The sequence below is a fragment of the Aspergillus sclerotioniger genome (genome assembly GCF_003184525.1).
Source record: "Aspergillus sclerotioniger CBS 115572 chromosome Unknown BO94scaffold_12, whole genome shotgun sequence".
Taxonomy (NCBI): Eukaryota; Fungi; Ascomycota; class Eurotiomycetes; order Eurotiales; family Aspergillaceae; genus Aspergillus; species Aspergillus sclerotioniger.
The window spans coordinates 514973-538157 of record NW_020291002.1 but is presented as its reverse complement, the minus strand read 5'-3'; the positions used below and the strand labels follow the sequence as shown (position 1 = coordinate 538157).

The window sequence follows — 23185 nt, the reverse complement described above, 5'->3', positions numbered from 1 at the left end:
CGTCCACTCCAGTACACGCAAAACCAGGACCAAACGGAGAATACGCCCAAAATTCCCACTTTACCGGTTGGACTTGGCAACACGCTCGAGCTCGTCCTTCTTCTTGATGGCGTAAGAGTTGGAAGAACCCTTGGCGGCGTTGATGAGCTCCTCAGCCAGGCACTCAGCAATGCTCTTGATGTTACGGAAAGAGGCCTCGCGAGCACCGATGGTCAGGAGGGCAATGGCCTGGTTGACACGGCGGAGGGGAGACACATCGACGGCCTGACGACGGACGGTACCAGCGGAACCGATACGGGTGCTGTCTTCACGGGGACCGCAGTTGACAATGGCATCAACGGCAACCTGGAGAGGGTTCTGGTCGGTCATGATGTGGATCTACAAGGGAACCGGTTAGTTTCTGCTTTCTTCTGCACTTTCGCGGACTTCAGCGGCCCGGGTGATGTTGCATGCGTAGGCAACAGAAAGAGGTGACGTACGATCTCGAAAGAGTGGGCAACGATGCGGACAGCCATGAGCTTCTTTCCGTTGTTGCGGCCGTTCATCATGAGGGAGTTGGTCAGGCGCTCGATGATGGGGCACTGAGCCTTGCGGAAACGCTTGGCGGCATAGCGACCGGCGGAGTGAGGGAGGTAGACAGGGGAGCGGATCTGGATGTAGTCGCTGTGTACGAGAAGTCGAGTCAGCATATCTCGTCTCTGTGCTTATTCGCAATTTTTTTTTCCAATTGTGATTCCGTGGCCCATCCCCCCATCCGTGGTGTTTTCCTCCTTGCTTTTCGAGTCGACCGTCTTCGAACAGATACTGTCGTTCCACCGGCCGACCAACGTTCTCTCGTATCACAATGGATCGCGATGAATTGGGGATCACCTACGTCAAGGAGATGTCCCTGATCTCAACATCCTCGTAGCTCCACTTGTTGAAGAGCTTCACGGTTCCCATCTCCGCGATAGCATCCTTGGGCAGGACCTGGAAGGCCGCAGCAGGGTTTTCGACCTCGACTTCGCCGTGTTCAGACATTTTGGACGACGTATGCACCTGTTGCCGAGGGAGGGATACGTGAAGGTGGCGGACGGTGTCGTTGGTGATCCTTCGTCGACGATTACGGGCGGCTGAAATGTGTCGCTGAGCGCAAGGAAATTCGAGGTGCGCCTCGCTTAGCGGTCGGTGGGTTAGGGCAGAACTGGCCGCCAATAGCGCGGGCGGTGTCATGTGATGGTCACCCATGGCTTCCGGCACGCTAACCCTGCCCCGGACTAGTGTCTGAGGGCCGGTCAAGAACCAGCTCCGCTTTCAACCCGCGATATCAATGTACTTTATCTACAACCCTGGATCTGCTGTCTGTTATGGACTGTCACTTAGTCGCATGTCTGTATATAGGCAAGACATGCGTCACCTATTTTCCCGCCCCCAAATATCTTACACCAAATATGCCCTACTTATCAATTGCACGCTATCATAGTTAGTACAAATCATGTATTATAAACGAAGAACATCCTAGACCCTGGAACCGCAGCTGAGCTGGCTTGTCGATATGGCTGTCCTGCTTGATATTAGGACCACCCCAGGTAATTCTCGCTGGTATTGTGTACTCAACACTCTTTGCTTTCGTGATGGCGAGCATACAGCACAACATAGCCCTTGAATTTTGTGCTCGGGGTATGGTCAGCGCGAACATTAGCCATATCGCCAATAGTCACTAGAAGTGTACCTGAGAACGACATACTGATTTTCGCTCATTGTATATCGAAAACTCCGCGACCAGTATACAGTCGATAGTTATGAGGAGTCTCAATGTAGGTGATCCTTCCTATCAGCACAGTGAGCATAAGATGTCTCTTCAGGATCATGATCTCGCGAGAAACATGAGGCCGGTTTGCGTGGCTTCGAATGTAAGAGAAATAGTGATCGAGAGTAGAGGTCTTATAATCATATAACGAGGAGTAGCGGATGACAAGACATTGATCTATGTAGGATTGCTGATGCTGTGGGAGTTATAAACTCTGCAAGAAGGATTGTGGTTGAGTGGTCGAGAATGGGAATTATGTTGTATAGTTTCAGTGTTGATGTTATATCCTAACAAGGGAGAGAGTAGTGTGTAGGAGGCGGCACAGTAGGTAGAAATGAAAGCCTTCCAGAGGAAGAGGCAGGTGCAGGAATAAGCAGGATAACAATGGCATAACTTCGCATAGCTTCAAGGGATCCATACCGGAAAACATGAAACATTTGTAGAGTACAACCAAGAGTATCTCCAAAGAAATTCCCGGGAGACCAAGCTACGTTCACCTTGGTATACGTTGCCCACATTCTTGGGCCTCTATCCTGCAGCAGGGCGGCAACGATGAAAGCTGTAACAAATAGCCTCGAGAACCCAGGCGAATTTTTGAATGAGAAGAACGCTGACGGACAAAGTCTAAGCGCCCTGTAGTACAGCCTAGTTGCCCGACATAACCGTCAGGCCATCGGTTATGATAGTCGCTGAGTGACAGGGCACAAATGTCCGGACACCGCATGGTGTCATTATCATGAGCCATCTGGCCCCCAGAAATCTCGACAACGGGAATGCATCAGTCTCTGCACTCTTCCCAGCCAGACATCTAAGACCTGGAAGCCTTGGGGCGGAGATAAGAGCAATCTTTGGCCGTGTTATTCCCCTTCTCTAGTACCAAGTGAGCGCCGACAAGGACACTTGGCTGACTTAGACTAGTAAATCGGTACGAAGCCATCTTGTTCTTCTCTGCTAAAATGTCCATACCTGTCTGGTAGCAAATATATTGCAGAATCCTCTTAGCCGGCTCTGGCCAACTTGATGAGGTTCGAGAGGAATCGGTCAACCATAATTGAACGACCATCTTTCCGCTAAGACTTGGATGGTCCGGATACACCTCTGATAGGACGTTCAGTCAGTTCTTCTGTATAATCGAGGAGCATAGTGAGCTTGTCTCCCACTCTAGGGTCTATGACAGCTTTGCGTGTAACATCGTTAATGCGCGGATATATAGAGGATGAGCGAGCGAGATCGTTAATGGAGATTGACCAGACCCCTTGATACTAGAAGAGGATATCTCATGAGTAGCGTTCTGATAAGATGTTCAAGTTCTTCGAAGCATTGACGAATGTTCAGGCATACGACATTGGCACCACACATGAGTGATCCAGCTGGGTGGGGTACACACAAACTGCAGAGGAATCATGATCAACATAATGTGCGGCGCGTTGACATAACTAAGATTCTGTCAGCGCCTCTAGTCTCTGTTCGTACTCCTTTGCAATCACTCCATTGGCCCATTATCATCCGTAGTAGTGGGCTGTTGAGCCAAATCCTTTTACGGACTGACCCAAATAGTAGTATTCGGGCAGAAACGTCAGCTGTAATCTCCAAGGACACCAGACGCGCATAAGATCTAGGGATTAGCGACGGGATATGACCGACTGGACCACCCTCGCAAGATAGGTGAAAAGGCCGATTCTTCGGTTGAGATGCTCTTTCTTGCCCTAGATACGTACTCTGGTGTCCGTTGATGTCCAGAGATGCTTGGCGTGGAGACCAAGCCCAGTACTAGACGACCCCACCTGGAACTGGCAAGCCAATAATCGGACGGAGTGCCTGGCTTGCACCACTTCTGGCATCGGACTTGACGACCCCGAGGATGAGATAGCGTCCTCGGTGGAAGATTCGAAGACGCCTAGCAAGCGCAGTGGATAAGGAACTATGCTGTCGCCTGAAGCTTCGTCATGGGTAGTTTTCGAAGTCGACACGATGTCCACAGCCGCTGCTGTACCGGCTTCTCAAGTGCCGTTAAAGCGGCGGCAGCTGAACTAGCGGGTTTTGCGGAAGATTTAAAATAGGTACAACGGGTTGTGCTACCGAGGGTGTAAGAATTCAGGTACAGCCCGGATGACCAAGGAATCCAGGGGCACACAAGGACACACATCTGTTAGGTTAGATGAGGGAGGGTGGCCATTTGTAGAAACTCCCCTTTTCCATGCGTAGAAACTTGGATAAAATTCATAGCCATACTCCCCTTTATACTCCCATCCGGATCATCCTCGTGCTCTCCAAGCCGAGTTGATTGCTTCTCCTCCTGACGCGTGGCGGTGCACTCCCGACTAGGCCTTTGATTGGCCCTGTATTGTGCGTGCCCGGCCCGCCTCACCGGCCCTAGCCGCGGCGGCAGGTGACGTTGTGGCTCATCAGGCGCGGAGAAAGCGACAGACAACTCCCAGATTTACCATCCAACTACTGGGACATCGCAAGGGGCTGCACGACTTACGGAAGCCTCCTGTTCCCTTTCGGCGCCGTCTTACATCCCCTCCCCTCCGGGACCCTGCGATGAGGGTACCGTTGACCCGTTCCGCTCAGCATCCCGCGCCTTCGAATGAAAGCCCCTCGATTTGTCCATCCCCAGCGCTTCTGTGATCATGGCGGACGATAATAACCCTGAGCTCCATGCCGCTTTGCGGGGCCTCGATAAAGAATTGGAGGTATGAAAGGATTCCGAAATTCTGCAGTCGTTCCCTGAAGCCTCCGGATTTTGATCACAGATCCCGCTAACTTCTTGCTGTTTATCAGGAGGGCGATATTACGGAGAAGGGGTAAGCAATCTGTCTTTATCCGAGATCGGACAAACGATGGACATGGATGCGAAAACTTCAAGCCTCGAAGATTCCTTGATCATCTCCCATTGGGCCGGTGAAATGTCTATGGATATACTGGCAGATGGTTGGACTAACCCGATTCAAGTTACCAAAAACGGCGCACCGTTCTCCTCTCGCAGTTCTTCGGCCCTAATATGGCCCTGGATTTCGGCACGCCCACATCAGGACATGCACCTTCGTCATCGTTGACAGGCTCAATCAACCCTCCGCAAGCCATCCTCAATGTCCGGCCACCAACGGCCGAATCTACAAATCAGGGCGGGCCCTCGCAGCCCTTTTCAAATGGACGTGATAGTTACAACAACGGAAGCCTCGGTTATGAGCGCAGGATCAGTGGGGATACACAGGGCTCATATGAGAGAGAGAGTATGCTGCTACCTGCTGACCGAGCCCCTTCGGCAGCATCCTACGATTCTCTCTTTCTGCCAAAGAATCAACCTGCACCTCCCATGCAAGAAAGCTCAAGAACGGCAACACTATTAAGCCAAAACTATGCGTTCAACCCCGGCTATCACCGTGAGAGTTATGAGGAGCCCGTCGGAGGCTATGAAATGCCGTCCGGTGGGGCCACGCGACAGTCGACAATGCTTGACTCCCAACAGGGGTTTTTTTCTGATTTTGCTGGCCAGCAGCAGGATGATTATCGGGATAGTTACGGTGGCGGGTTTCACCGCTATTCTCAGTCGGATACGTTCTCTCCCACGGCGAATATGGCACCGCCGCTGATCCCCGCCTCTGAGCTCCATCATGGGCCAGCACTCGCTCACCTTCAACCACTGGAGCCTCGCGATATCCCATTTGCTGTACAAGACCCGCATGACAAGAATACGTCAATGTCGAACTTTGATAACATTCCCGCCGTTCTCCGACACCGTGCCCGGGTACATTCGAAGCAGCCTGCGTATTGGGTATTGGACCAAAAGGGCAAAGAGATTGCGTCCATCACATGGGATAAATTAGCCAGTCGCGCTGAAAAGGTGGCGCAAGTTATCCGTGATAAGAGCAATTTGTATCGTGGAGATCGAGTGGCCTTGATTTACCGGGATTCGGAACTCATCGAATTCGCCGTTGCCCTGATGGGTTGTTTCATTGCCGGCGTGGTTGCTGTCCCCATCAATAGTCTCGAGGACTACCAGAGTCTTAACCTTGTCCTTACATCAACTCAGGCTCATCTTGCATTGACGACAGAGAACAACCTCAAAAGCTTTCAAAGAGATATCACAGCACAGAAGCTCAACTGGCCTCGGGGAGTAGAATGGTGGAAGACCAATGAATTCGGGAGCTATCACCCGAAAAAGAAGGACGACACGCCACCGCTTGTGGTTCCGGATCTGGCTTATATTGAATTCTCGCGGGCGCCTACAGGCGATCTTCGCGGTGTTGTTATGAGCCACCGGACGATCATGCATCAAATGGCTTGTCTCAGCGCGATTGTTTCCACCGTGCCTGTGTCTTCGAGCATGGCTAAGCCACGTGGCGAGACAATCATCAGCTATCTTGATCCGAGACAAGGCATTGGTATGATATTAGGCGTACTGATGGCCGTATATGGTGGCCACACAACTGTCTGGCTCGAGGACCGAGCAGTCGAGACACCGGGTCTATATGCTCATCTCATTACAAAGTATAGAGCGACCATAATGGCTGCAGACTATCCTGGCCTTAAGATCGCTGCCTACAACTACCAGCAAGATCCGATGGCGACCCGGCATTACAAAAAGAATTCGGAGCCAAACTTCGGAAGCGTAAAGCTTTGCCTTATTGATACGCTCACAGTCGACCCCGAGTTTCACGAAATCCTTGCAGATCGGTGGTTAAGGCCCATGAGAAACCCGAGGGCCAGGGAAATTGTTGCGCCCATGTTATGTCTCCCTGAGCATGGCGGTATGGTCATCAGTGTGCGGGACTGGTTAGGCGGCGAAGAACGCATGGGCTGTCCCTTGACCCATGAGATGGACCCGCCTGAACGCGAGGACAGCAAGAAGGAGGAGAAGAAATCCGGGAAGGCGGATAACAACAGTGGGTTTGGCAGCAGCTTACTGGGTGGTGGTGGTGCCCCAGCGCCAGCCCCGCAAGAGCAAGGAAAGACCGAGCTTGGTGAGGTCCTTTTAGACAAAGAAGCACTCAAGAGCAATGAGATTGTTGTCCTGGCCATGGGTGAGGAGGCTAGGAAGTTTGCAGGAACCATGCCTCACGCCGTGCGCGTCGGCTCGTTTGGTTATCCCATCCCCGATGCCACTCTCGCAGTCGTCGACCCTGAAACCAACTTGCTGTGCACTTCGAACGTGATTGGCGAGATATGGGTGGACTCTCCGTCTCTATCTGGCGGCTTCTGGGCATTGCCGAAACACACAGAGGCTATCTTCCATGCACGTCCTTACAAGTTTGAGGACGGCAATCCGACCCCTATTCTAGTAGAGCCCGAATTCCTTCGAACGGGCCTGCTTGGCTGTGTCATCGAGGGCAAGATATTCGTGTTGGGTCTTTATGAAGACCGGCTTCGCCAGAAAGTGGAATGGGTAGAACACGGGCAAGAGATCATTGAACATCGCTATTTCTTCGTACAGCATATGATCGTCAGCATATTGAAGAATATCCCCAAGATCCATGATTGCACGGCCTTTGATGTTTTTGTCAACGAAGAGCATCTTCCCATTGTTGTGTTGGAATCATATGCAGCATCAACTGCGCCGACTACCTCGGGTGGTCCTCCACGGCAGCTGGACTCTGTTCTTCTCGAATCCCTGGCCGAAAGATGCATGGAAGTCCTGTACCAGGAACACCACTTGCGGGTTTACTGCGTGTTGCTCACGGCTCCCAATACCCTCCCCCGTGTTACTAAGAACGGAAGACAGGAGATCGGTAACATGCTGTGCCGCAAGGAATTTGATGCCGGATCTCTGCCATGCGTGCATGTCAAATTCGGTGTCGAACGCTCCGTCCTCAATCTGCCAGTAGGAGTGGATCCAGTCGGTGGTATCTGGTCTCCGCTGGCCTTGATGTCACGGCAAGAAATGCTTGCCTTGCAAGAGAAACAATATTCGGGCGTTGACTACCGTGATGTGGTCATGGACGACCGCACCTCGACGCCCCTTAACAACTTCTCGACTATCGTGGACCTTCTCCAATGGCGTGTGTCTCGACAGGCCGAAGAACTGGCTTATTGTTCCATCGACGGCCGTGGAAAGGAAGGCAAAGGCATTACTTGGAAGAAATTTGATCTGAAGGTTTCTGCCGTAGCCATGTACCTGAAAAATAAGGTGAAGGTTCGGTCTGGAGACCATTTGGTTTTGATGTACACCCACTCGGAAGAATATGTTTACGCTATCCACGCCTGCTTCTGCTTGGGTGTCGTTGCCATTCCCCTTGCTCCTATCGACCAAAACCGCCTCTCCGAAGACGCCCCAGCTTTTCTACACGTCATCAACGACTTCCATGTCAAGGCCATCCTTGTCAACAGTGATGTCGACCACGTTCTAAGGCAGAAGCTTGTTTCTCAGCACATCAAGCAGTCCGCGCAAGTGCTCCGGATCGGGGTTCCGGCGATATACAACACCACGAAACCTGCAAAGCAGTCACATGGCTGTAGAGACCTTGGTTTTACCGTTAAGGATACATGGCTACGTACCAACCAGGCAGCTCTTGTGTGGACATACTGGACTCCGGACCAAAGAAGAATATCGGTCCATATCGGCCACGATACAATTATGGGCATGTGTAAGGTGCAGAAGGAAACATGCCAGATGACTAGTTCAAGGCCAGTCCTAGGTAGTGTGCGAAGCACTTTGGGCCTAGGATTCCTTCACACTTGTCTAATGGGTATCTACGTTGGTAAGTGGACATGCGATAATATCACCTGCGTTGTCTGTGGGATTAACAAGAGTTCTAGGAGCGCCGACCTATCTTGTTTCACCTGTCGATTTTGCGCAGAATCCCATGACACTCTTCGTTACCCTTTCACGCTATAAGATCAAGGACACATATGCTACTAGTCAAATGTTGGATTACGCAATGAGCGCAATGGCTGGCAAGGGCTTCCAGATGCAAGAGCTGAAGAACTTGATGATATCGGCCGAGAGCCGGCCACGAGTTGATATTTGTGCGTTTCCTTCACATGCTGGTTGTCTGGACGCTATATCACTGACATGATCACAGACCAGAAAGTGCGCCTCCACTTTGCTTCGGCCAGTCTGGACCGCACCGCCATCAACATAGTGTATTCCCACGTTCTCAACCCCATGGTTGTCACCAGATCCTACATGTGCATCGAGCCTGTCGAGCTCTGGCTCGATATCCGGGCTCTGCGCCGTGGCCTGATCTGCCCCGTAGATCCAGATACCGATCCAACTGCTCTTGTCCTCCAGGACTCAGGTATGGTTCCGGTAAACACGCAAATCGCTATCGTGAACCCGGAGACATGTACTTTGTCTCATGTCGGCGAGTATGGTGAGATTTGGATCCAGTCGGACGCTTGTGCCAAGTCGTTCTACGGTTCCAAACAGGATTTCGACATGGAGCGCTTCAACGGTCGGGTTGTGGATGGGGACCCTAATGTTGCCTATGTGCGTACTGGCGACCTGGGTTTCCTTCACACGGTCACAAGACCCATTGGCCCCGGTGGTCAGCCCGTTGAGATGCAGGTGCTGTTTGTCCTCGGAGGAATCGGTGAGACGTTTGAAGTCAATGGGTTGAACCATTTCCCGATGGACATCGAGTATTCGGTGGAGCGATGCCACCGCAACATCGTGTCTGGCGGATGGTAAGTGACCAAGTCCACGTGCGGCCCCAAAGCACCCCCTGCTAACCATTAACCCAGTGCTGTCTTCCAAGCTGGAGGTCTCATCGTGGTTGTCGTTGAGGTCACAAGGAAAGCCTATTTGGCATCTCTCGTCCCGGTGATTGTCGATGCCGTGCTCAACGAGCACCAAGTCATTGCTGATATCGTGGCTTTTGTTTCCCACGGAGACTTCCCCCGATCCCGTCTCGGCGAGAAGCAACGTGGTAAGGTACTTGCGTCATGGGTGACGCGAAAGCTGCGGACCATTGCTCAGTTCAGCATCCGCGACATGGAGGGACCTGAGAACCCTTTTGCTGAGGCGCCTCAGCATCGTGTCAGCCGGGGGTCGAAACCGGGAAGCACCATGGGTAACAGCACTCGCCGGTCCACCGTTGTTCCGGACAGTGACTTCATGCCTCGTTCCCCTGCTCCAGTCCTGGTCGAACAATCCGAGGCATCAATCGGGTCCTATCCCGCCATGCCAGAGCCCAGCCTCAACAGTCCTACTGGCACGATGCCCGAAGGTGGTGCGTCGGCCGTGCCGCACATTGCTGAACCGTCGCGGCCAACAAGCGCCTCGACGAACGGGGCTCCTCCGGTGCCACGGAAAGAGCTGCCCACAACCATCAGCAACCCCGACTTCGGCTTCGACTTTGGTGACTTCGCCAACTCCGCCTCAGCCGGCTCACTTGCCGGCCCAACCGCCGCCGGACCTGGAACCGAAGCTCTCCCTTACCGCCATGACGCGCCGCCAGGCGCCCCAAGCAACGGAGGCTTCCCCGTCCGATCTGATTCGTACAACCGCAGATCCCTCGCAGACCCCATGGAGGGCAGCACCGGCGACTGGCCCCAAGAAGCTCTCATGTACCAGGCCAACCTGGGCTACGATGACGGCCACGGAATCCACCGCAACCAAATCTAGTACATACCTGTTCCACAAAAGCATACCTCATCCAACCGCCTTGCGTTGCCTTCTCCGGGTCTGAAGTACTATCTACTCCGTACTACTACTTACCACCTTCTCCTCTTCCCCAGTCCCCCCCTCCTTCTCTTTTTGCATAGCCTGTCAAAAATCACGCTTACACCTTGCATGATCCCCTCCTACACATATGCACCTCACCCTGATTTTTTACATCTATAACCTGTTAAACCCCCCCCCCCCCCCCCTTTACAGTGTCTATCCCCTTGTTTCTTGTTTTCTGCTGCCCATACACCCAGTTGTCAAGAGGTAGAGAGGTTTGTTGCCCGTTCCTCTTTTTTTCTTTTTTCTTCTTTTTTTTCATTCTTTCCATATATGATGACCGACATGCAATGCTTTGTACATACATACCCATCCCCTCACATCCCATTCGCATTATCGTATAGGCATGTAGACTTCTACTATGTCATCCTATATAGATATTCTTTTATTATGGGCATACCAGGACTGATTTTGATTTGCCTGGCTGAGGCTCTGTAGTGTAGTGCAGTGGTGCGTGGCCACTTGTTACTAATATACTAATAGCAATCCAAGGCACCAACTCCTTTTCAGAAGAAAATAACATCCCCATTAACATTATAAAATTCATGTCATGTCATTCCTAATCTGTACAATCAATTTCTCCCAATGCCTTCGTTTTTTGTCTTCCTCGAAGCAAGATGTACTTTTCCCAAAGACTCCAATGAAGAGCGAAATGGCCCGAGATAATGATATGGAAATAAAAAAGAGAAAAATAGATGAAGAGATATGGGATATATGCTGGTTGCGATTGACGCTTACTGGCTCTCGGCCTGCTTGGTCAGAGCCTCCAAGTCAACCTTGGGCTTGGTGGGACCGTTCAGCATTTCCAGAGCTTGGAGGTCGTCGTCGGTGAGGGTGTTGGAGCGGATCGGGCGGAAGGGGGCAGGGGAGCCGGCACGGCTTGTGAGGAACTAGGGGCCAATGTTAGCAAAGGTTCGTTTATTAGAGTGATTGGGATGTAGGAGGAACTTACAGAGCTGGCGGCGCTCAGAAGGGCGATCAAACTAGCCTGGACCACGTCCTGGTGGATACCAACACCCCAGACCTGTTCCTTGCTACCCGCCGCAGTACACTGGATGTACGTGGCGGCCTTGACGTCACGACCGAGACCGATGGAGTGCTCCTTGTAGTCGACGACATCGAGGTCGATGCCAAGGGTGGCCAGGGCGTGGGCCAGAGAGGAGATGGCACCGGCTCCGACACCGGTGATGGCGTGCTGGATGCCGTCGATTTCGATGACACCGGTGAAGCGACGCTTGAGGTTTCTGGTGTTGAGGGCTTTGCCCGGCTCGGGGGGCGCAGGTGACGTCGAGCGATCCGTGGTGATGTTGTAGTCGACCAGGTTGAAGCGAGGGTTGGACTTGAGATGGTAGGCTTCTTGGAAGAGATCCACGACTTCGCTGGGGCGCAGCTCCCGGCTGACCTCCTCGGTCTTCTTCTGCACAACCTTGCTGAACTCGACCTGCAGTGTGCGCGGGAGATCCAGCTCCAGACTGCGCAAAATGACCCAAGCCGCACCACCCTTGCCACTCTGGGAGTTGACACGGATGACGGCTTCGTAGTTTCGGCCAATGTCCTCGGGGTCCAAGGGGAGGTAGGGGATCTCCCACTTGTGCTCGTCGGTGGCTCCGGCATCCTCGCGCAGCTTGAAACCCTTCTTGATGGCATCCTGGTGACTGCCGCTGAATGCGCAGACAACCAGCTGGCCACCATAGGGCCATCTCTCGTTGACGGGAATCTTGTTGCTTTCCTCGACCACCTTGATGACCGCGTTGATGTCGGAGAAATCAACCTTGGGGGAGATTCCCTGAGTGTAGAGATTGAGAGCCAGGGTGACCAAGTCCACATTTCCCGTTCTTTCGCCGTTTCCGAACAAGGTTCCTTCGACTCGCTGAGCACCGGCCATCTGAGCGAGTTCGGCAGCGGCAACGGCGCAACCACGGTCGTTGTGGGGGTGGATGGACACAACATACTTCTCGCGCTCGGAGACGTGACGGCAGAAGTACTCAACCTGATCAGCAAAGACGTTGGGGGTCGACATCTCTACCGTGGCGGGCAGGTTGAAGATGATGGGGTCCTTCTCTGTGGGCTCCCACGCAGCCTTGACGGCTTCGCAGACCTCGGCGGCGAATTCGGGCTCTGTGTCAGAGAAGGTCTCGGGAGAGAACTCGAAGTGCCATTCCGTTCCAGCTGTTGACGGGTCATCCTTGGTGATAGAGCGAGCGTACTTGGTGCAGCGCACAGCCATCTCCAGACTCTTCTGCTTGTCCATGTTGAACACAATGCGACGGAAGCAAGGGCTGGTAGCCAGGTAAATGTGCAGGATAGCCTTCTTGGCGCCCTTCAGGGAGTCGACCGTGCGACGGATGAGATCCTCTCTGCAGGGGGAGAGAACCTGGAGCCAGACGTCATCCGGGACCAGACCGGGGGTCTCGACCAGGCTACGGGTGAAGTCGAAGTCGGTTTGCGAGGCCGAGGGGAATGAGACTTCGATTTCCTTGTAGCCGATATCGCGGAGCATCTTGAAGAAGCGGAGTTTTTGCGCCCCATCCTGTAGGTATCGCAAGAATGTTAGTCTTTCCTCAACGGGATGTAGGGGTGCACAAGGTCCGGAATATTTCCACGAGACGCAGCCACCAAGAAACTCACCATGGGGTCAGGCAGACTCTGGTTGCCATCTCTCAGATCGGTGGCCAGCCACCGAGGCGGGTTGTCGATGGTCTTGTTAGGCCATTGGCGGTCAGGGAGGTGGAGGGGCTGGAAACGCTTGTATTTTGTCGAGGGATCCTTGAGCCTTTGCAGGAGAGTCAAGTCAGTGGGGGGAGTCAATTGCATTGGGGAGAGACCGGAAGCGCGGGAAGGAGAACCGTCATCCACGGCGGGAGACAGAATGAGGGGGAGGGGCTCTGAAATCTGGAGAGTGAGAGAGAGAGAGAGACATACATGGGCATGATGATGGAGATGCGGGAGGCTCCGCAGCGGGGACAAGAGGAGAGCGGGAGACAAAGACGGGGAAGAGAGAAGGAAGAAGAGGGAAAAGAAGACGGTTTTCAATCAACCTCACGGAGAGGACAGGCAGGGATGGTTTGGAAAGTCGAAGCTAAAAGGAAAAAGACCGATAGGAGCTGAGGGCCGTGAGCTTTAAAGGCGGCGGGCAGGCGATTGGCAGCCAAAGCATGAGTCAAATCCCATGACGCTCGCCGCCTTTTCCTCGATTTTTTGCGCCGACAGCGGATGGCGGGGCGCTCTCTGATTTGGTACCGCCACTTTCCATGATGCATCCCTCGCATTGGAGGCGACCCAAGAACTTTCTCTCTCCAGGAGATGGAGTACCGCGATCAATCACCAGGCAAGAATTAGCAATCGAGTACGAAATCCCACTCCACCCCTGGCCGCTAAGCCGTGCGGTCTAGTTTCATCGGCCGGCTTGGGATTTCGCAAAGTCTCCAAAGAAAGCGGCCGGGACTCCGCTCCTCCCTCGGCAGGCCGACACCGGAGCCGTCCATTCTCCAACAGCGGATTGCTTGCCGTCGATAGCCGTCGCCAGCCGGTCACGGGCCAGTCGTCATCCGGATTCAGGTACAGCACAGAGCAGACATCAAGTCTTATTGGCAGTACGTGTGGGAATAAGTAGGTAATAACAAGTCGGTAAGTACATACCTCACCGGTCAATCCAGATGCTAATGCACAAAAAATCACATAAAATCTATTCACAGAGAAATCCCTCATTTCCGGCCCTTCTTGTTGCCCCCCTTGCCCTTGTTGCTTTTCGGCATCTGCCCATTGACCTGGCTTTCCCGGGCCACCTTACCCTTCTTCCATCCCGCGCCGGCCTCGTGCCGCTGGCGCGAGTCATCCAGGCGCTTCTTATCCTTGTTGCTCAGCTTCTGCTTGTCCTTCTTGGACTTGACGGCGTCGGGGCCGTTGAGCTCGGAGGCGCCCAGCTTCCGCGCCGCCCGCTTGTCCCGTTCCGTCTCGAACCAGGTACGCTTCGGCCGCGACTTGATCTCCGCCTCGTGCTTGAGCAGGTTCTCGCCCTTGGTCACCTGCATTTCCACCTGGGCCAGCTCCTTCTCCATCTTCTCCTCCGAAAGCACCTCTTCGATCTCATCCGCCAGATTCTCCGCTTTTGCGGCCCAGGAATCCGCAACCGCCGGCTCGATGATGCGGCTGGCAATCTTGGCTCCTTGGGCTTTGCCGGCCTTGACGGCGGCCTTGACCACCTTACGGTCGGGCTCGGCAGCGATGGTGCAGGCCCGACCGGACCGACCCGCACGCGCAGTACGACCGACACGGTGCAGGTAGATCTCATGGCTCTGCGGCGCTTCGTAGTTGATGACCGTCTCGACTCCCTTGATATCCAGACCACGAGACGCCAGGTCGGTGGCCAGGAGGAAGGCGACCTTGCCGTCACGGAAGTTCTCGACACTTTTAATACGCTGTAGTCTCCCAGTTAGTATCGTCTATCCCATCTCGTACCGGGTATAGGTTAGCATACCTGTTCTTGGCTCATGCTACCGTGGAGCTCAGCAGCCTTCAATCCCAGCAGTCCGAAAATAATGCGCACCCGATGGGCCTCGCGCTTCTGACGGAAGAAAACAATCACCCGACCAGTGTAGATCTCCTTGCAGAGGTAAAGAAGGTAACCCAGCCGTTTATCTTCACGTCCAGGGCGTAGACGCACGAATTCTTGGACGAGGTTCGAGGCGGTGTTTTTCTTGGCGTCGACCATCAACCGCACGGGACGGTTGAGACCGACGCGAATGAGCTTGTCGACGGTGTCAGTCATCGTAGCCGAGAAAAGCATCGTCTGGCGCGACTTGGGGATGGTGGTGAGAATCTCGTTCAACTCGTCCGCGAATCCGTCTTCGAGCATGCGATCGGCCTCATCCAGAACCAAAATCTCCAGGGTGTCGACGGTGAAACTGGCCGAGTTGCGCATGTGATCGATGAAACGACCGGGGGTGGCGATGATCACATCGGGACGCTTCTTCAAGATGTTTTCCTGCTCGCGCAGACTGTAACCACCGACCAGCTGACAGAAGGTGATATCCGTATACGTGGCCAGCTTCGTAGCAACATTGTAGCACTGGACCGCCAATTCACGGGTGGGCATGAGGATGGCAACGCGACTCGTCGGGACCTTGCGCGGCCGGAACAGGAGACGTTCGAGGATGGGGACCACAAAGGCAGCCGTCTTTCCGGAACCGGTGACGGCACTACCGACGATATCCTTGCCCAGAAGCGCCACGGGGATTGTCTTCCGCTGGATAGGAGTCGGGTTCGAGAAGTTGACGCCGGCCAGACCACGAAGGATGGGACGAGAGAGGTTGAATTCCTGGAACGACCGCTTCGCATCGGCTGCAGCAGACTCGGATGTCTTCTCCTCCTCTGGCGCAAAGAAAGCCTTGCGCTTCTCGGCCTCCTCCTCGTCGACCTCACTCTCCACGTCCGACTCGCGGTCCGAGGCAGCATCATCAGGGTGACCGACGGGGGTCGCAACCGAGTCGTTATCCGAAGCAGCGTCGTCGTCCTCATCCTCATCCTCACCGTCGTCCTCTCCTTCATCACTGCCCTCGGCCTCCTCCTCATCGTCCTCCTCAGCATCGGACTTTTCGCTCTCCTCCTGCTCACCATCAACCCCCATGCCGAACCCATCCTCAGCCAGCAGTTCATCATCCTCGAAGTCGACATCCATACCTCCGTCGTCCTCCTCATCCTCATCCTCATCCTCATCCTCATCCTCATCCTCATCCTCATCCTCATCCTCCTCGTCAAACCCACCAAACTCCTCCGCCTGCTTCTGCTTCTTCTTCTCCTTCCTCGCCAACTCAGCCTCCTTTTTAGCCTGCCTCCTCTCAATGATATCATCAATATCCACCGCCTTCTTATCTCCCTTCTTACCCTCCTCCTCCTGCGCACCACCAATACCCCAGCCATCAAACTCCGTCACCTCGTTCGCCGCACCACCCACGTCGAACTCGAAATCCGAATTCAGCGCTCCATCATCTTCAGCCTGGTCCTCCTCCTCCTCTTCCTCCTCATCATCCTCCTCCACCTCCTCCACAACAGGCACAGCCTTCCCCTTCTTCCCCTTCTTCTTATTCTGAATCGCCTGTTGCTGCTCCTGCTTCTTCACCTTCTTGTTCTTCCTCTCGGCCTGTTGCTCCTCTCTCTTGCGCTTTTTCGTTCCCTTCAGCTCATCCCCCCCCCCCTCCTCCTCCTCCTCCTCAATATTCGCTAACGTGTCATTCTCATCATCCGACAATGTAAGGACGAAATCGTCGTCGGCGGCACTCCGCTTTTTCGAACCGGCCATTTTTCGCCGTGTATGTTATCGTAGTGTCCGAGATTTCTCTCTCTGGTTCTCTTTCAGGATGTTCGTGTAGGAGTTGAATTGAGAGTGAGAAAGTTCTTAAGAAGGGTATAAAAAAAAAGATACCCCCTTCTAAAAAGTCCAATTCGTATGGTTGTTTCTTGTTTCTGGTTCGGGGAAAGAATGGAAAAAAGTTCAAATTTCGAAGGCGGTGGGGGTGAGTTCTGGTGGCAGAATTTTGGGGTCGGGGACGGAAAGTTGCGACTGGCTAATCTAATTGGGTGTTGCGGTTGGTGTTGGTCTCGCACCTAGATAGTACTCTACGGAGTAAGTAGATATGTACTCCGTAGCTTGTTCTACAACGTCAAGGTACAGATGGGACTACCTAGGGATTCACAATTTTATTGTCAATTTCATTTTCAATTGCTGATCGGATAAGCCCAGTTTATTTAATTGCAGTGAAATTCATTTTTGGTGTCGTACATCCTCTTTTCCTTCCCCCCGCTTTTTTTTGGTTCTTTTGGTCTTTGGTCTCTCTCTCTCTCCCTTTTTCTTTCTTTTTCTTTTTCTTTTTTTGAACATGGGGCATAGACCGAGTTTAAGTCGATTAAGGGTCCTGCAGTAATTCCTGGGGTGCCACAACAAAAATAGACAGAGCAAGTGAACTCATCGATAGTAACACATGATTAAGAAAGGAAACAAAAGAATATGGTTATTCCAATGCTGATATGGTTGTCGCCATTGCTTGACCGACTGCCTCTTCTTCAAGCAAGAAGCTCCGTTGAGGACGAGCGGTAGGAGGAAGATCACAGCCCAATGAATCCAATGACTAGACGGGTGAGGATCATTCAGGTTCAACGATAGTTTAATACGAAGGTGGTGTTCCGAACAAAGTAGTAGACATCGAGGCTAACACGGTCAGCAGGTTTAATCGCATATCATCAGACAAGGAACACACTCACAGTCTCTCAAATTTGCAAGCAGCTCCCTTCAACTGCCCCTGCAACTCAAAGCCGTATTTCTCCAGCCAGTCACGGGTCCATCTGTACACGGCACGGTCTTCCGGCTTAATACTTACGCAGAAAATAAGCCGAGCAAGTACACGCTGGCCTCCCAAGCTGTATCCGCCCATGCCACGGTTATCGAACGTGTAACCTTCCTTGGACATGTACATTGGGTCGCAGATTTGCAAGAGCTTGTCCAGTAGACAATACCCGACACCTTTGCGCTGTTGCTGAGGAAGGACGAAAACCTCCAACTGCGCGGTAAATTTACCGGCAGTGTCTGGACCCGAGATATACTCACTGGCAGTAGCGTAGCCGAAAATGGCCTCTCGTTGACGGTAGTTGCTGCGCTCCACGGCGACAATAAAGGGCAACTGCGCGGCTTTGGCGGCTTGAATACGCTCCCGAATGTAATCCGGCGTCACATCTCTGGTGTGTATACTAAAAGAAGACTCGCGAGCATACCAGTTGTAGATGAGTAGGAGCTGCGGAACATCTCTCATCTCGGCAGGCCGAAGGTAGATGTTCACTTTGGGCGCGTTTGGGTTCACTTCTCTGCTGGCTAAGAATGCCTCATTGGCCCGGCGTACCCTCAACAGCCTTTGCTCTTCATCTTCCTCCTCTTTCTTGGTGTGCATGGCCAGATTCTTGCAGTATCCTTCAGCCGTTTCACTCCTATGAAGAAGCCCTTGCTCGTCATTCGGGTCGAGGATGGTCGTATGGTCAGGCAATTTAGGTATGAAAAAGGTGTTTATCCCATCTGGATGCGCTGTACCGTCCCAAAAGCTCTTGTGGTAATTGTCAGCGTAGCAGGACATCACAATAGTGTAGTCAAGGAAACGACGAAACTTGAGCTTCCACTTATCAACATGGTACATTTCAGGAGGGACGTAAAACCAGTTACACAAGTGGGAGTCTGGCTGCCATTCCAAGCTTTCGGGAAAAGGTGGCAGCTTGTTCACGTTCTGAGACGCATGTGGGTGGCGATCATATAACAAGAACTTTGCTTGTAGTTCTCTCTGCGCCTCAGTTGGCTCCGAGGCCAGAGTCACTTCGCCGTTGATGACATTAGGGTACATAACGAGATCGTTTCTGTAGGCATCCCACTGGGGCAGCAGTTTTTCCCAATCATAATTAGCCTTGAGCTCTTCCAGCTGCTCCAGATTGTCGTCTTCCGGGCTCTCCTCCCCAGATGATTCTGGTCTAGAGGATGGTTTGGTTTCTACTACGGGACGAACACGCCGACGTTTTGCGATATCCTGATAAACCTTGGAGTCTGGGTCAACACCTGGGCCATCCCGGCATTTTGCAAGCACGGCAGGATCTGCAGTTTCAACCTCTGTTTCTTCTTGCCTTTTGTTGAAATTGGCGAGCTCCTCCTTTTTCAACTTCTCCAACTCTGCGCGTATTTCTGCGCGAGTAGGGACTCGCTTTCTCTCTGCGGCAGGCTCATCTCTTGGATCGTGGCTATTGCCTCCAGGAGGAATATCCTTGTCTCCACTCTCGCTGATATGAGGCAAGGCATTCTCAACATTGCGTTGTTTGGATTTTGTTCTGAAATCACGCAGAACAATGTCATCTGACTCGTCGGAAGACGACATGTTGTGTTTCTGTTTATCTTCAGTTCATTTATCAGTAACCATGTCATGTGGCAAAGCATTGGCAGATCTAGAGTTATCACTTACTAGGCGACGCAGCTTGAGACGGTTCCTTGCCAGCTGGCGAGCCAGACCCAGTTTGGTCCACACTTTGGGCGAATGTTGACGGTCTCGCCTCAGAAAGCTCGTTGGACGCGTATGAAAAGAGAGGGGTGGGAAATGAATGTGCGACCTTTCGTTGAGATTGGTATTCACAACCCAGAGCCCTACGTTGTCTGGTCAGGAAAGTCTGGCCTCGATTTTGACGCTGGTTGTTTCTCTGGCGTGGAGGGGTGTAAAGGGGCAGTGGTGGTCTTGGAATCACACGGCGAGGAGGGTTGTGGGTTGTAGTCGACTGTGTAGGAAGCTTGACCACAACTTGAAACTTGGGGTCAGAAGATGTGAGATCTTTGCCGTTGTTGACCTCCAGGCAACTGTTGGCAACCACAGGAGCGGGTGCAATGTTTAACTTGGAGATTGCCGGGGCGATAGAAGCCATGGCGTCTGATGTTGCCTCGGTGACTGGGACACTTGGTGCTGGCTTATGACAGCAGTTCTCTTTCATGTTACACACCTGTCCCAGGTTCACTATGAAGTGAGGTTTGGGTGGGCAACGGGTCTGCTCGGCGGGCTGTCGGTTTGCAGGTCGATGGTATTGGTTAAAGCAGGAGGGTTTGCATACCTGACCCTTCAAGGCTTTGATACGCTGCTGCCCCCCCGGCCCCGGACTGTCATGACTGTTCTTCTGTGACATCTTCAACAGCGAGGTTAGTATCCCTCCTATGTTTGTCACAAACAGACCAGTCGCTACCAGATGTTCATCGTACGTACTGTCAGCAAGGACTACTTGAAGAAAGATAGTCACAGATAATTCCTTCTTGTTGTGATAAAAACCAATCTTTGATCAAAGCTCAAGTTTCTTTGCAGGTTCTATACCACAAGGGATGAAAATGAGGGTATTTAAGTCGTATTATAGATAAGTAGAAACATTTGCAGGGACATTAAGAATCTGTTCCTGAGATGAATTTACGCATTTCCCCGATCACCTTTACGTAGCAGTGAATCCGAATAGCGGCGGGATTAGGTATTTTCTGTTATGTGTAGGTATCATAATTGGCATTATCCTGTTAATCTCGACAACTAATGTAACCAAAGCAACTAACCAGTCTACGGCACATCACATCCGCCATATGCACATTGAAAGGATGAAAATATTGTATGGAAACTACGATTTATCTCTACATACAGGGCCATGTGATATACACATGCTACCTGGGAGATGCTTTGCACGGAGTTCTCTCACTTGGTGAAGGATATGTTCTTCAGATGAGGGGGTTACTCAATATCTTTGGTCTGGTCCGCTCTTCCCTTCCCTTCCCTCACCTCACCATTGCTGCAACGAAACACTGAAACGTAGGCAAACACCAGTGAAGATGCTGTCTATTTTAAGAAAAGCTCGGTTGAAAGACAAGGAGATGCGGATTCTAATGCTGTAAGTCGCAATTCTTGATATACTTCGTCGGCTAGTACACTGACACTTGCGACAGAGGTCTGGATAATGCCGGGAAAACCACCATCGTCAAGCAGATTATGAAGGAAGATGTCACCACTGTCAGTCCGACTTTGGGATTTATCATCAAGACTATAGACTTTCAGGGGTACTTTCCTATCCCAAATGTTTTTTTCCTCCAAGGCAATTCACTAATGTTTCCGCAGATATAGACTCAATATCTGTAAGGATATCGACCGGTGATGTTGCCCAGTCTCCACTAACCGAGTGCCGTCAGGGGATGTCGGAGGCCAGAAAACGCTCCGATCGTATTGGAAAAACTACTTCGAGAAGACCGATACATTGGTCTGGGTCGTTGATGCGACCGACCGTCTTAGAGTGGATGATTGTCGAGCTGAGCTCGCTGGCCTCCTTTTGGAAGAGGTTCGTTGCTTATCTCCCCGCGCAGCTGCGCGCCCGCCTAGAAAAGTTCTGTCGGGTAAGGACTCACCATCACGCAGCGTTTGATGGGAGCAAGTCTCCTTATTTTCTTGAATAAAACCGATGTTGAAGGATGTATGGATGAGACTGAAGTCCGGGAAGTAAGTTAATGCTCTATTTGTTGCGAAATTCGGCGCTCGAGTTGGCTCTGGCTCTTCTAACGGATACTGATGCTCGTGCCTACAGCGGCTTTGCTTGGATTCTATCCTAACCCACAAATGGACGATATTACCCTGCAGTGCGATGACAGGAAAGAACCTACAGGAAGGACTTGAATGGGTCGTGCAAGACGCCAAAGACAGGCTTTTCCTTTACTGACTGTCATGATGATCCATGGCATGCTCTGCGTTTGTAGGGATGATTGCACGATGCTTCAACCTTTGCCTTTCCCCTTTTCTTGTCATAGCGATAGACCTCTAGTTGTCGCTAAGCTATATGCTATATGGTATGTGGTTATGACATGCGGAAATACGAATACGGGCAATGGTGAACCTTCAGCTGCGCCAGTTGTGATTATATATTTAGTACTACTACTAGAGTTCAGTTTCCACGGAAAACTCGCGTCCGTGGCTGGGCCTGTCTGTTGGCAATTGAGACAACCCTAGGATAATGCCCAACAGTACCTCGAAGTCTTCGTAGTTTTAATGAGCATATGGGATGGCTTGCAGGGCCATAGAAATGTCCTGAAACGCTGCTTGCGCCCATCCCAACAGCCTTCCAGCAGTAGCAAGTCACAGCCCCTGTCCTGATTAGCGGCTGGTCGGGTTTCGGAATGGCGATCAGACAATCAATCCGCCTTCAGGGTCCACGAACACTACGATGGCCCTTGTCGAACATGGTAAAGGCAAGTTTGCTTGGGATCGGTGGTTTTCCCACTAGGGAGCGCCTCGTCTGTGATTTACGTCAACCACGAGGGTTCAGCAAGGAATGCCGTCGGAGTGTCTCACGATACGACCGAGCGGGTGGAAGGGAATGTCGTCAGGCCTGAAACGGTGAATGGAGCTCCGGTCATCTGCCTCCAAGGCAACATTTATCCGTGGATTCCACCAGGCGACCAGACCAAGCTTTGTGTGCCGAGTTAGACTCAACCGAGGTCTCCAAAAGTCCAAGGAGAGGGAATGCTGCCCGAGGGGAGTCAGTCACAAACTCACAGCGGCCAGCCTGAAATAATCAAGAACGATTGCGTATCCGATCGCGGGGCGGCAGAGAGTTGAGATTTGCTCCACTGCAAGAGCCGGGTCCGGGAAAGTAAACAGTTCTCCGTGTAGAGCAACTTCCAAACACGCCCATCTTGATGATGATGGCTGATGCCTGATGCCTGCTTGGTTCCGAGATCCCCTCTTACTTTCCGGACGCGCGCAGATCAACTGTCTTCTTTGTGACATCTCCTATCGCGGTGCCGGGGGAGGGGGGCAAACAGCTCATAGCCGCAGTGCAAGAAGATGCGCAGTGTCAATAATCCGGTCGGGCGCCTCATCCTAATTTCCTCTGGGCTTCCGACAGTGGGGCGGCAGCTGATGAGCGTGCCTTTCGCTGGGTCTAATTTAACGATGAGGACCATTACTATTCTTGCCTTCACGGCGCTCAGCTGCCCGTCAATACGGGTCCACCACTAGGAGGAAAAAGACGCTGCCCAGGTGAACGGCGGAGACTCCTACCAGCAACAACGACAACAACAACATGAGTTGGAGGGACACGCCGGTTCTGATTCCTGAGGCTTAGATCCCACACGAATTGCTGGCAAGAGCGAGAGAGAGTTTCCCTCATCTCTACCACCACCACCTTCAACGCCACCATCACCG

At 52.5% G+C, this 23185-nt stretch overlaps 6 protein-coding genes across 6 annotated transcripts; 2 read left to right on the top strand and 4 right to left on the bottom strand.

The window, feature by feature from the left end:
• Positions 1-53: 53 nt before the first annotated feature.
• Positions 54-1070, bottom strand: BO94DRAFT_534608 (40S ribosomal protein uS7). Its single transcript, XM_025611585.1, has 3 exons — positions 875-1070; positions 480-663; positions 54-378 (listed from the first exon to the last, which is right to left on the bottom strand). Exons 1-3 carry the CDS (start codon positions 1018-1020, stop codon positions 61-63), a joined length of 648 nt encoding a protein of 215 aa, XP_025468073.1. The 5' UTR covers positions 1021-1070; the 3' UTR covers positions 54-60.
• Positions 1071-4607: 3537 nt separating this feature from the next.
• BO94DRAFT_48977 (putative AMP binding domain protein) lies at positions 4608-10581 on the top strand. Its single transcript, XM_025609097.1, has 4 exons — positions 4608-8490; positions 8549-8758; positions 8815-9418; positions 9476-10581. Exons 1-4 carry the CDS (start codon positions 4794-4796, stop codon positions 10356-10358), a joined length of 5394 nt encoding a protein of 1797 aa, XP_025468072.1. The 5' UTR covers positions 4608-4793; the 3' UTR covers positions 10359-10581.
• A 394-nt stretch (positions 10582-10975) lies between these two features.
• BO94DRAFT_48988 (2-isopropylmalate synthase) lies at positions 10976-13774 on the bottom strand. The gene is made up of 4 exons (XM_025609105.1): positions 13380-13774; positions 13086-13230; positions 11410-12987; positions 10976-11347 (listed from the first exon to the last, which is right to left on the bottom strand). The coding sequence occupies exons 1-4, from the start codon at positions 13385-13387 to the stop codon at positions 11192-11194; spliced, it is 1887 nt and encodes a 628-aa protein (XP_025468071.1). The 5' UTR covers positions 13388-13774; the 3' UTR covers positions 10976-11191.
• Positions 13775-14059: 285 nt separating this feature from the next.
• drs1 (putative ATP-dependent RNA helicase DRS1) lies at positions 14060-16922 on the bottom strand. The gene is made up of 2 exons (XM_025611584.1): positions 14935-16922; positions 14060-14875 (listed from the first exon to the last, which is right to left on the bottom strand). The coding sequence occupies exons 1-2, from the start codon at positions 16753-16755 to the stop codon at positions 14162-14164; spliced, it is 2535 nt and encodes an 844-aa protein (XP_025468070.1). The 5' UTR covers positions 16756-16922; the 3' UTR covers positions 14060-14161.
• Positions 16923-17181: 259 nt separating this feature from the next.
• Positions 17182-19892, bottom strand: BO94DRAFT_623786 (GNAT family N-acetyltransferase; the record flags this gene model as incomplete). The annotated part of the gene is made up of 3 exons (XM_025617172.1): positions 17182-17661; positions 17715-19374; positions 19442-19892. 3 exons carry the CDS (start codon positions 19890-19892, stop codon positions 17607-17609), a joined length of 2166 nt encoding a protein of 721 aa, XP_025468069.1. The 3' UTR covers positions 17182-17606.
• An 896-nt stretch (positions 19893-20788) lies between these two features.
• BO94DRAFT_534601 (ARF/SAR superfamily) lies at positions 20789-21859 on the top strand. Its single transcript, XM_025611583.1, has 6 exons — positions 20789-20885; positions 20941-21051; positions 21110-21126; positions 21181-21326; positions 21404-21484; positions 21570-21859. The coding sequence occupies exons 1-6, from the start codon at positions 20827-20829 to the stop codon at positions 21699-21701; spliced, it is 546 nt and encodes a 181-aa protein (XP_025468068.1). The 5' UTR covers positions 20789-20826; the 3' UTR covers positions 21702-21859.
• The last annotated feature ends 1326 nt before the right edge of the window (positions 21860-23185 follow it).

Excerpts from the sequence above, each read along its gene's own strand:
- BO94DRAFT_534601 (XM_025611583.1), top strand. The coding sequence starts at position 20,827 with ATGCTGTCTATTTTAAGAAAAGCTCGGTTGAAAGACAAGGAGATGCGG. Across the intron at positions 20,886-20,940 it reads GAGATGCGGATTCTAATGCT|AGGTCTGGATAATGCCGGGA; the intron begins GTAAGTCGCAAT and ends CACTTGCGACAG. Across the intron at positions 21,485-21,569 it reads ATGAGACTGAAGTCCGGGAA|CGGCTTTGCTTGGATTCTAT; the intron begins GTAAGTTAATGC and ends TCGTGCCTACAG.
- BO94DRAFT_48988 (XM_025609105.1), bottom strand. Across the intron at positions 12,988-13,085 it reads AGAGTCTGCCTGACCCCATG|GATGGGGCGCAAAAACTCCG; the intron begins GTGAGTTTCTTG and ends CGATACCTACAG. Across the intron at positions 11,348-11,409 it reads TTCTGAGCGCCGCCAGCTCT|TTCCTCACAAGCCGTGCCGG; the intron begins GTAAGTTCCTCC and ends ATTGGCCCCTAG.
- BO94DRAFT_48977 (XM_025609097.1), top strand. The coding sequence starts at position 4,794 with ATGGCCCTGGATTTCGGCACGCCCACATCAGGACATGCACCTTCGTCA. Across the intron at positions 8,491-8,548 it reads TCTAATGGGTATCTACGTTG|GAGCGCCGACCTATCTTGTT; the intron begins GTAAGTGGACAT and ends CAAGAGTTCTAG. Across the intron at positions 9,419-9,475 it reads AACATCGTGTCTGGCGGATG|TGCTGTCTTCCAAGCTGGAG; the intron begins GTAAGTGACCAA and ends CCATTAACCCAG.
- drs1 (XM_025611584.1), bottom strand. The coding sequence starts at position 16,755 with ATGGCCGGTTCGAAAAAGCGGAGTGCCGCCGACGACGATTTCGTCCTT. Across the intron at positions 14,876-14,934 it reads GTAGCATGAGCCAAGAACAG|CGTATTAAAAGTGTCGAGAA; the intron begins GTATGCTAACCT and ends GGGAGACTACAG.
- BO94DRAFT_534608 (XM_025611585.1), bottom strand. The coding sequence starts at position 1,020 with ATGTCTGAACACGGCGAAGTCGAGGTCGAAAACCCTGCTGCGGCCTTC. Across the intron at positions 664-874 it reads ATCAGGGACATCTCCTTGAC|CGACTACATCCAGATCCGCT; the intron begins GTAGGTGATCCC and ends TCTCGTACACAG. Across the intron at positions 379-479 it reads TTGCCCACTCTTTCGAGATC|ATCCACATCATGACCGACCA; the intron begins GTACGTCACCTC and ends GTTCCCTTGTAG.